The 12,626-nt window shown below is 31.1% G+C and overlaps 1 protein-coding gene and 1 long non-coding RNA gene across 4 annotated transcripts in view; one reads left to right on the forward strand and one right to left on the reverse strand.

Moving 5' to 3' along the window:
* Positions 1-12,626, reverse strand: part of LOC115888454 (sorting nexin-2) — a 38,678-nt gene that overhangs the window by 4,118 nt on the left and 21,934 nt on the right. For both annotated transcript variants that reach the window (XM_030908197.1, XM_030908198.1), the window contains 3 exons: positions 10,124-10,330; positions 9,811-10,047; positions 9,296-9,448 (listed from right to left, as the gene is read on the reverse strand). In XM_030908197.1, the coding sequence (XP_030764057.1) occupies positions 9,296-9,448; positions 9,811-10,047; positions 10,124-10,330 (597 nt within the window). The remainder of the gene's footprint in view (positions 1-9,295; positions 9,449-9,810; positions 10,048-10,123; positions 10,331-12,626) is intronic.
* On the forward strand, positions 4,606-7,789 carry LOC115888456. Of its 2 annotated transcripts, none has more exons than XR_004051263.1 (3): positions 4,606-5,236; positions 5,538-5,827; positions 6,372-7,789. It is a non-coding gene; the product is annotated as an uncharacterized LOC115888456 (long non-coding RNA). The 2 variants fall into 2 exon arrangements; XR_004051264.1 differs by lacking the exon at positions 4,606-5,236 and adding an exon at positions 5,374-5,465.

Below are 12,626 nucleotides of genomic sequence, written 5' to 3' on the forward strand. Positions count from 1 at the left end.
TGCCAGAATTTTCTTTTCAAGTTATGAATAAATAAAATATTTTAAGTTAACGTCTTTGTTAACACCCCCTTTTTGTTACTAAGACTAATCTCGACGAGGCCTCAATTTACGCGAACCGCGGTACTCGGCCATATCATTTATCAATGGCCTACCGACTTGGTGAGTGTCTTAAATCGACTCTTATGAGATCGTTTTCATCCGGCCTAGAACCGGCGTGAATGAGCAGTGTGTCGATAGATTTTTACACTTTTGCCATGGAACGACAGCACGACAGAGTTTCCAGACGGTCACCCGTCCATCCACTCGCATCGTCTAACGTCGTTTAATTTCGGTGATCTATCAGGAATCGGTGTTTCAGCGTAGGTGAGTCGTTGCCCTGAACTAATAAAGTATTTGACATGTACATGGTGGCTCGAATTCGACGCTCATCATTGAAATTTCGGAAACCGTAAGAGATACAGGATCGGTTAAATGGAGGCAAATTTGCGCAATTTGATGCTCAATAAAATGCCGTATTGCATTTTGAAAAATTCCGAATCTATTCGAAAAAAAACGGAATTTTCAATTTTGTTTTCTATTGTTTCCTGGCTTTATTTGTTAAGACAACTTAAAATGAAAAACACAATTTCATGGCAACTGTTTCTGCTCTATAACTCTATGTGATTAAATATTGACTCTGACGTTTCGGCTTCTGGCGACCATCGTCAACTTAATTTTTTTTAAATAGGGACCTGATTTTTTTTTCAATTTAATTAAATTCTTTCATCACTTTTAAAGCACTATATATAGTCACTTTGATATATGCCGACGTTTCGTACAGAAAATTCCATCACCAGAATATTTTATGCAAAAAAAAATAAAAATGCAATACCGCATTTTATTGAGCATCAAATTGCGCAACTTTGCCTCCATTTAATCGATCCTGTCTTACGGTTTCCGAAATCCCACGTCGAATTCGAGCCACCCTGTACAGGAGGGGTGAAAATCTGGAACCATTAAAGATATGGCTTAAGGAAAAATATTTATAGGTAGATAGGCCAGAGCAAATCACTGTAAATTAATTTTAAGTTCGACAATTATTGGCCTCTAGGGGTCTTATAACACAAAACCAAAAATATCAGTTTTCCCCTTGCGCACGCACCTTTTCGCTAAAAACTAATTCCTGGTAAGGTAAAACAGGACAAATAATGGAGGTACTCGATTCTAACGTGCATTCTATTTTCAAAAAAGTCTTTAAATACTAAAAATAACCAAAGAGAGAAAAACCAAAATATATATTTTTTAGATTTATATCTACCATAATACAAAAAACTATACAGGGAGCTACAAATTCGAGGTACGAACATTGGTATCTCGATAACCGTAATAGATACGAACATGGTTAAATTAGGGCAAAGTTGCGTATTGAGATGTTCACCAAGATGCCATCAAAAAAGTTTTAAAAATTTCAAGGATTGCTGAGTTTTTTGAAAATCAATTTTATTTTTTCCTGTCGTTAGTTTTTAGTAAATCAAAAAACTAATTGCACATTCTCATAGCCACTTTATTAGGGCTATCTGATAATATTTTTAGATTTTCAAATTAACTGATAATTTGTAAGATATTAGAGGCCAATTTAATTTTTTTTAAATATGGACCTGCATTTTTTATTTCAGATTTTGAAAGAACTCGGTCTCCTGAGTACAATGATATGCCACACTTTATACTTTTTTTTTGTTTTGGCGCTCTCTGGCGATTAGAAATCAGTTGGAAACTCCAAATTTTTGCTCTACGATCGCTGGATTTTTGGTTCTCCAACCTAACCAAATATACTTCATGCGCATGCGTCAGACCGTTGTAGACTATTCTGACTGCTCTGCGAACGAATAGAATAGAATAAGTGGGAGGGGAGTTAATCTCTGCGACCTTAGAAATCTATTGTGTCCCCCTTTCTTGAGTTATAACTCATCATACAGTCCCAGGACTTCCTACGGAGACCCGTGTCCCTCACAGTCGAGGAGCTACGACCCAGGCCGGGTAGACGAAACGGTAGCTTGTGTCGCCTGTTGGGTTTAGAGGTAGGAGGTAGGCTCGCGACTCTTGGAGGAGGTGGTAGGTTGTATGCCACTTGCGGAGGATGGGCTCACGCAAGTGTCAGCCACCTCTCCTGTAGTTCTCTTGGGGTTTGGCCCCTTGGAACTTTCATTGTTACTGTTCCCAGTGTCGCTGGGGGGTTTCCCCACAGCTTCACCGGTGATGTTTTTATTACTATTATTACCAGATCTCATAGTGTTCCTATGAGTCGCTAGGGACAGTCGGTCCACTTCTACAGAGCCCCGCATGTAGAAGTAAGGGGTAAAGGTTGAGGCTGTCCGTAGCCCCGCCCGGTATCGTTATATGTCTTGGTGCAATTCCCTGGCCACGACACTACAGTCAGTGAGATGAGACGCGTCAGACGATGAGTGAGATGCTTCTTAGACCAAGCCAAGTGCTAGGGGGGATTCCCCCCAGCACCTGACCAGGAACTTCCCCACCAACGACAAGGTCTTGCATCTCCTAGGGGAAGCTCTGCGAATGAAGCTAATGTCGCTTTTTGTATACTGTTTGAACCGTATAGTGTTAAAAGAATTCATTTGTTTTTCAGACGATATTTTAGATTCTAAACTTGAATTCTTTTTGAAAACTTGTTTTTGTAGTGTATTTAGTGGATAAAAAGACATTATATGACTAATGTTTTATATGTGGGGCTATCCACAATAGGAAAACATCAGTCTTATCCTTAAAAACATTCCCTAACACTTAAGTATGAAAATCTCAAAAAAAAATCAAAAAACCTTTATTTTATTAAAAATCGTACATATTTTATTCAGCGAAATAATTATTTCTTATATTTATACTTAATTATTATAAACATTATTAAGTAATTTACCTTTGAAAATGTTTTTTACTCTAAAAAAATTAATATACAGGGTGTCCCAGGCTGAGCGTGCATTAGACGTATCTAGAGAACTACAATATCTAGATCGGAGATTTTTTGCACATTATTGTTTCACAACGAGATCTATCGATTAAAAATATTTTCAATATGGCGGCACTTCCGGAAAAAGCTTAAGTTGACAGCAATTTTCTTATTTTAAATGAGTATCCCCATTTTTTATTACATAATTAAATTCTTTTTAAAATTTTATGAATTTTGATATTAAACACTCTATACCTAATATTAACTGTTTTTGAAAAAAAAAATATTTAAAAATTTTGGAGGAAAAAAACAGCCTGTCAAAAAAATCGGTATAGCCTAAACGACAAATTTAGTGTTCACCACAGCCACTGTGGCGTAAAGAGAAGACATGTGGCTATCTATTTCAAAATTTAAATTGTTCAAATGTCATACGATATTGGCCGTAGCTGTGATGGAATTGCGCGATTAAAAAATTATCATAAATCATTTTTTTCAAATGGAAACCCATTTTTTTTTATTTCACCAGTGTAAAGGTTTTTTAATTCGTTACTTTTTGATTATACATGTTCCTATACCTAAAATAAATCGTTTTTAAGTTATTTAAGATTTAGTTTTAAAGGGTATATTTTTTTGTTTTTTTTTAACCAGCAACTTATGACTTTAAACGTCACGCCATGTAAAAACTATATCTGGCCATGTCATATTGCCATTGAACGTTTAGTATATTGCCATTAGCTATCGCTAAAATAGTGATTATAATATAAAAGCAGTACTTATAATATAAGAAATTCAAATAATTAGTTTTTTTTGGCAGAAGGAAATAAATTGTCCGATGGTTTGACACCTAATGTCAAATAAATGAAGTTAGATAAAATCAAGAAAAAATACGCTTTAAAACTAAATCTTAAATAACTTAAAAATGATTTATTTTAGGTATAGGAACATGTATAATCGAAAAGTAATGAATTGAAAAACCTTTTTAACAGTGAAATAAAAAAGTGGGTTTCCATTTGAAAAAAAAAATGATTTATGATAATTTTTTAATCTCTCAATTCCATTACAGCTACGGCTAATATTATATGACATTCGAACAATTTATATTTTGAAATAGATAGCCACATGTCGTCTCTTTATGCCACAGTGGCTGTGGTAATTATTAAATTTGTCGTTTAGGCTATACCGATTTTTTTGACGGCAGTTTTTTTGTCCAAAAAATTTAAATATTTTTTTCTCTCAAAAATGGTTAATGTTAGATATAGAGTGTTTGATATCAAAATTCATAAAATTTTGCAGAGAATATAAGTATGTGATAAAAAATGGGGGTACCCATTTAAAATAAGAAAGTCAACTTCCGGTATTTCCGGAAGTGCCGCCATATTGAAAATATGTTTAGTCGATAGATCTCTTTGTGAAACAGTAATGTACAAAAAATCTCCGATCTAGGTATTTTAGTTCTCTAGAAACTTCTAATGCACGCTCAGCCTGGGACACCCTGTATATACTAGTTAATATTATCAAATAAATAATTAAATTCTGAATATAACAATATTATTTTTCTTATATTTTATATATTTCTATATATTTCCCGGGCTATAATTTTAATTTATTTCGTAAAAATTACATGTATAGGGTGGGTCAAATTCGTTGCTTTTAAAGGGAAACTCCCTCTTATAGAAGAAAACTAATATCGGTGTCTGGAGCTCAACTTTTATCAAAAACATGATGGTGAAAACCACAGGGGAACTGTTTACATTTTATGCGAATGCCAACATCCTATTGTTATTGTTTAGTATGTTGCCGAGTATATCTCCGCTTTTGTTTATTTTTAATTTTGTATACGTATACTTTGGGGAAATCTTAAGAAAATAATAATATAATTAGCTTACTACTTTTCAAAATTTCGACATCTATAATTTTATTTAGTACTTATTAAGATTCAGTCAAGATTACAAGAAAAATAAACTTGAAATATTTGTAAATTTCGTCATTTTTCATCAGCTGTTAGGATTAATTTTTAATCTGACAACGCCGCTCTGTTGTTATAGTATTTTCTATAGTAGGGGAATTGGACGCGGTCAACAGTGTCAAACTGTCGATAAACAGCTGATTGGCATGATCAGCTGTTTGCCGTGCTTTTATTTTTCCATATTTCTTAACTATTAATAAACATAAATTATACATTAATATATAATTGTTTCATTTTATATAAAAGACCAAAATTAGCATTTAAAATGGGTCTACACTGGCAAAATGTATGAGAATTAAAGAATTTAAACATCGTGGAGTGTCATTTCAAAAGTAAGTACTGTTCTGTGGTAATACAACATCTCGTTTTATTTACCTAAAATATTTACCATATTTGTTTAAATTTGTTTATTTGTTTTATAATATAATTTTGTGAATATAATATATTATGTATATTATAAGAAGTAATGTTTATATTTTTGTTACAATATTCTCCGATTTAAAATCGTATATTTTTAATTATGAATACAAATAATTTGTATGTTTACGTAAATTATAATTGGTATGTTTACATTTGTAAAAAAAATAATGCCTATTTACGTTTTCTATTACTAAGATAAATATTTTATTTCAGATTTCTAAAAGATAGTGAGAGAAAAATTAAATGGTTTTCTCTGTTAGGATTTATTCATAGCATAATATTAAAAAGTCGAGCAAAAGAGAACTCAAGAACAGCTGATTTTTTTTATAAGGAATTGAAGAAAATATTTAAAATCTGATAATTTTCACAGCCATTTATGTCGCGATTTGTGGTTTTTCAGATGTTTCAACATCACCTAGGAAATTAACATTAAGATATCAGGATCCTGCATATAACGAGATAAGAACTATGATCTTGTTAGGATACCTATTCCGTCACAATATGTAAGTACATATATATTTACAGTTTAATTTTTTAATATAAAATATTACTATATACTAATATGTATACACAGATTCAAAGTGTACAGGGTGGTGCCTTTCATACGATATGAAGGTTTCAAGGATTTTTGTTGATGGAAGTTTGTATTGAAAGAACAAATGGAGGGTTTAGAAATCAATCAAGTCATACAATTCACTTTCATTTTCCTTGGAGCCTTCGCGTCCTATGAGAGGTGTTACCCTATATGTATATAGATTTATATATATATATATATATATATATATATATATATATATATATATATATATATATATATATATATATATTATATTAATATTAATTTACTAAAATTACACTATAGTTGTATAAGATCTCACCATCGAAAAAAACAGCGTTAGGGTTGGCTTTGAAAGCAAGATTTATGTAATTTTATAAAATGTAAATTTATGTGGTGAATGTCATTGATCGTCAATTTTATTTTGCTCACAATGTATACTCAATGTAGATATTTATATTCACCAACTTCATGTTTATATTTTGTTTTAGGAAGTGAAGATATTCATGGTGTGGAAGTCGTTACTTTAATTACATAGTGCATATGAAATTGGTCCTTTACATCATGTTTAAAATTGACGTAATGCTACTATGCAAAATAGTGAGAGATGTGAACCCTAGGCAGAGCTACAGAATTACTTTTGTTGAGAGACAAATTATGATAGTGATTAGAATCGCATATTCTAGACTTTTACTTAAAAAATGATTTGTTCGGAATGAACTTTTATAGTGTGGAGGAATACCTGCAAATTATAATATGAGGCCTACGTATATGATAATTTTATTATGATCTGTTGTGTTTGTTTTTTTATATTTTGTATTATATATTTGTGTTAGCTTTAAGAATTTATTGACTATTCCTATACAATTGTACATTGTTTTATGGAAATAAATAAATGATTGATTGATTGAATAAGTTAGGAAACCATACGATCGAGAAAAAAACGGCTTCAAAGGCGACTGGGGAATGAAAATATGATAATTTCAGTGAGGTCAAGCCCTAGAAGTCATTTTCTTGGCTCGTACTATTTTTTAAAGGCGCTCTAAGGTTGTAATTTATTTTTACATTAAGTAAATATGATTTTTAAATGGTGTAGTTTAAGATTGACCTCGCTAAATTATCAATCGTCATTCCTCAGCCGCCTTTGACGCCGTTTTTTTTAGACTATTTGCTATAACTATGTTATCTGTTATGCAAATACATATGTCAACAAGTAAAAAGCCAATGAGAAATTAGTTTCTGCTTGGATCCTTACAGTGGCATTTAACAAAATATATATTTTTTCAGGTTACAATATTTTATTTAATATGAACCTGTAAATGTAAGAATATTATACATATATTATATTTTTTACTCAGTCCCTAAATATATTATTAAAATACAACACTTGTGTTTTTTATTAATATCGTGTTATGATTAATACCTAATTAATGTAAAATTATATGGTATGTAAATATCCTTACACTGAGAATTCGTTTGGTCAAAATATTACTCTCTTACTAATATGAATTTGAAAACTACAGAACATTGTTTTTTTTTAGTTTTTGTGCTAATATTTCCACTTAAAATTACCGAATATATTTATGGTATAGGTAGGAAAAGATGAATTTTGTGCTTTTTAATTATACATTATATTAATTATATTATTATTGTAAATAATATCTACTGATATTTAATATAAAAAATAGTTATTCACATGCATCTATTTTTCTTTTGTAATTAATACTATCTAAATAACAAGACATCTTATATAATAGATCCATTAACATTTTAGTTTATCAATTATCAATCACTATACGATATACAATACGTATAATATCTTTTAATTATATCTAACTTTTAATTATTGAATATTTAATAAACAAATTTTTTATAGTGTTTGTTAAATATTTTATAGCATATACTATTATGTATTTATAATAATTTATTAGTTTTATTGCATGAACATATTTTTAAATTTTATTATTAAAAAAATATTTTATCTTTGCCTCTAACCACCTACTTCTATATCTCTGGCTTTTACTTTACTATCATCAATGAATCTCAAGGTTAAATTCTGTTTTGATGCTCTTCGGCTGTAAACTCCCCTACCACTTTCCTCTTTACCCCGCTGTCCATAAACTATGATAGTGGGGGCACTCACCGATAAAACGATGTAGGCACCTCGATTTTGTGAATTTATGAATGACTTGCTCTATCTATTTTTATTCTTAATCTAAGGTGAAAACCGCACACCGATATCTGTTACCGTTTCGGAGTTTCAAAAATGCGCAATTTTAACAAATCGCTGTAACTCTTTTACTATGGAACATTTTCTATTTTTATGAAAATATTTCCAAAGCACCTTTTTACGTAGAATTTAATGGTTTCAGTAAAAAAAAATAAAATTAATAATTTAAGATTTATCAACAAAAAAGTTGACTTTTTTATTTGGGAGGCCCTGTATATTTTTAATTAAACGAAAAGAACTTAAAATTACCTTTCCAAAAATATAGCACACTTGATATTTTGTTATAATTCCCTTCGAAATACAGATTTTTTAAAAGGTCGCTACTTTTAACTAGTATAGGCTTTGGATCCCTTATTGATGATCTGCCCCTAATGGAGCTCGAAAATATATTTTTCCAGCAAGACGAGGCACCGCCTCAGAACGCTGAAGTTATCAGCTAACTTTTGCAGCCAATTTCGAGAATAATTGATTAGCTAACCAAGATCCCAGCCGTTGGACGTCGAGGCCGTCGGACTTAGTGCCTATGGATTTTTATCTTTGCGAAAGAATAAATGTTCTATTTTTAAAGTGCCTGTATAATCTAGACAAGAATTAGAAGTACTTAGCGGTTATGCGAGGGTATCTTTCACCCCCATGGAGTTAATGAATTCCATTAAAGAAATGTTCAAAAACGGTCCCGTCTGTCCATAACAGAAGACAAAATTGAGCTCCAGACACCGATATTAGTTTTCGTCTATCTCCTATAGAAAAGAGTGTTTCCCTTTAAAAGCGTCCAATTTGACCCATCCTGTACATAAAAGAAAGACTGGCGATTAGTCATTCAGTGTCAAAGATCAGATAGTAGTACAGATAGATAATTTACTTATCTACAAAGTTTATAAGATCTAAGAGTTAAACATTTTTACATTTAAATATTGATGTCACAGTTTGGGATGAACTGATTTAAATCGGCTTGGTGTCTAAGAAAGTTAATGGTGTTTTGGTCTCTCAAATGTGAAACGTCTGATTGGAAAATTATCTTGCCATTTTTTAGAAGAGTGAAGTGACAGTGGCAAAGGGAAAATTATATCTATGTATCTATCTATTATTTAAATCCTATTTTTTTTGAAAAACTTAAGAAGCTTATTATTTTTCAGTTTTTTGGTTTTCTTAAAGTTATATCCTCTTAAATGGATTTTCTCTCACCTGAGCTTGATGTTCTAAATGATTTTCCAGATATTTTATAAACATAACTTTAAAATCTTGAATTCTGCATTTCTCAAACCTTTCCATCTCTTTTTTTATCATTTGCGATATTTTTTCAAAACTCTCCTGTCCTCGTTCAACTTTTGATTCCCACTAAAATTAAAAAAAAACACGTCTATTCAGCGGTAAGTCCTCATTGTTGGTTAGATAAGTTTGTTTACAAGAAGTATAAAGTATAGTTGAAACCACTAATTTTGAGGTTCCGAATGAAGCTTTAAGATCCACTGCTTGGGTAGTTTGCACCTTATGACCAAAAAAAAAACGGCGTCAGCGATGGCTATGAAATGAAGATCGCTGTCATTTCACATGTAAATTTATATGGGAAATGTCATCGATCGTCATTTCCCAGCCAACTGGACGCCGTTTTTTCGATCATACGGTATATGTAGGAACAGTATAACCAAATAATAATTTTGCATTATGCAAATTTTTGTTTCGGTACCTAAATGTCTTACCTCTATTACTTCCACATTCGCTTGATCCAACTTGTCAGTTCTGTTCTGCAATTCGAATTTGGCTTTGGCTTCACGTTTTTTGGCCAACATTTGTTCAGAATGTTGCCAGTGCTGGAACAGTTTAGTACGCTCATGAAAAGCATCTCTCACTGCACCCAACAGTCCCAAATAATCCTTTAGTAGTTCGCAGAGAATGTAGAAATCCGTATTTGCTTGTTCCAAATGGAGAGATTCAACCTGCAATCCATAGAAAACAATCCTGTTTGATTTAAAATCAAAGTAAAAATAGTTATAACAAAAAATGTTTGCTAACTTTTTCCTCAGTGTCTGCTAACTGAGCTAAAGCTCTGGATAGGGAGTTGTGGTCTTCACAGGCGCTTAACAAAGCGGCAGATCGGGAAACTCCGTTAGTTAAAGCCGCCAGTTCCTTTCTGTAAGTGACCATGGCTTCTACGTTGGTATGGAGTTTTCTTAGCTGGGTTTCCAATGCTTCAATGTGAGCTAGCTTTTCTTCAAACCACTGAAAAATAGAGAAGTAATAGGATTAATTAAGTGTAATAGGAGCAATGAAGTCTTTCAAGTCATATAACACGGTCCATATATATTTTTTATTTAAAGATTATATTCCAGAATCTAAAATACTCGGCAAGTTAATTTATTGTTTCCAGAAAATATTTCAGAGATCAAAGATCAATAATTAAATATTATATTTATTGCTCTATACCAAAAATAATTTATTTATTTAGAATAATATTGTTAAACGTTTATCAGGTGTTGTCATTCTCAATTCTGGACCACTTATCTCGATTATGAATAAGGTAAAAATTCATATGGAAAAATAGATAGGGAAAATCATTAGGCCACATTGTAATATCAGCTGTCTCTCATCAGACTTCTCTCATCAAACTTCAGAGAAATAACCATTAGTGTGTCCAACAAGGAAAGATTTCAGCAAACAACATCCAAAAAATGACAAACAAATTCAATTTACCTGTGACCTGTGACAAGAATAACTGGATACATGACAGTGACACAACTGTGTAGCGTGTAGGATTATTATAATTTTTATTGTTGTCGATCCAATAATATATAATGTGTTCTTTTTTTATAAATTGGATTAGGATCGAAAGAAATCAACAGAAGTCCTTTTTTTTAAATTTGTCGACGTTTCGCAAAATTTATTTGCATCTTCAGGACACTACAAAGTTAAGAGAGCAAAAATTACAATCAAATAAAAGTTTTTTTTCAAAAAATTTAACAAACAACTTAAAATACATATCAGTGGAATTCCATACATATACAATTGGTAAAACTACCCTAATGTTAACAATTAAATAAAATATATGTATATGTTACTCACATTTAAATCTGGACTTTCTTAGTCACATCCATTAATACACGGATGGTATAGAAGGGAGTGGTATATATCCCTTTTTCCCTTTTAAAAACACATAACACACTTACATAAAAAAACATATAACACAATTATGTATAGAGAAATATCACGAAAATCTTTTCCTTTCACAGACAAGCAGTGCAGATGTACCTACGTTGACCGTATACAGAGAGCAACTAATTCTAGTTGATAAAATACTAATATAATTTTTACCTGGAGATAAAGAACAGTTGAAAAAAGAAACATATAAAAATATTATTTGGATTTAAACCATTATTTTGAAGTTATATTATTTAATTTTTGAAAGAATATTAAAATATGCTGTACTCAGGTTTTCTACGTCTGTTCTTTTATTAACGCAATTTTTGTTTTTTTTGGATTTCTATCATCTCTGCAAATAATCTTTTCTTATAATTAGATTGTGTTTGTAAAATAGTGGTATTGTCAAAATCGAAGTTATGGCCTGTCTCTATTTTGTGTTCTACTAATGCGGTAGGATTAGATTTCAAAAGAAAGTTCCTTTGATCATTTTTATGTTCATTCAATCTTTGTTTTAAATATCTACCGGTCTGCCCAACATAGCTTTTAGGACATTGAGTACAAGGAATGTTATATATTATGCCGGATTTCAGTTCTTTTTTATTCTTTGATTTTGTTTTTGAAAAGAACCAATGTGGAAAAGATGAAAGTGAAAAAGTTTTGAAAAGAACCAAAGGAAAAGATTTTCGTGATATTTCCTCTATACATAATTGTGTTATATGTTTTTTTTTTATGTAAGTGTGTTATGTGTTTTAAAAGGAAAAAAGGGATATATACCACTCCCTTCTATACCATCCGTGTATTAATGGATATGACTAAGAAAGTCCAGATTTAAATGTGAGTAACATATACATATATTTTATTTAATTGTTAACATTAGGGTAGTTTTACCAATTGTATATGTGTGGAATTCCACTGATATGTATTTTAAGTTGTTTGTTAAATTTTTGAAAAAACTTTTATTTGATTGTAATTTTTGCTCTCTTAACTTTGTAGTGTCCTGAAGATGCAAATAAATTTTGCGAAACGTCGACAAATTTAAAACAAAGGACTTCTGTTGATTTCTTTCGATCCTAATCCAATTTATAAAAAAAGAACACATTATATATTATTGGATCGACAACAATAAAAATTATATTTACATTTTGGAATTGTACAACTGACGTTCGGAAACTGGGAGCTGGAAAGAAAAATGGGTTATATACAAGAAATGGAACACATACACGGTGCCAATGTAGCAAGAAGTTTAAAATCATGGGCCAACTGTAACAGAAAATTGGTTAATTATAATAGTCACAAAATTTTCTTAATAAGATGCAGAAGAGCTAAAGTCTTTCCACAACATATTTTAAAGACAGCAAAATGTATAGATCACTTAGTG

This window comes from Sitophilus oryzae, unplaced genomic scaffold (genome assembly GCF_002938485.1).
Source record: "Sitophilus oryzae breed Bouriz unplaced genomic scaffold, Soryzae_2.0 scaffold_738_pilon_pilon, whole genome shotgun sequence".
NCBI lineage: Eukaryota > Metazoa > Arthropoda > Insecta > Coleoptera > Curculionidae > Sitophilus > Sitophilus oryzae.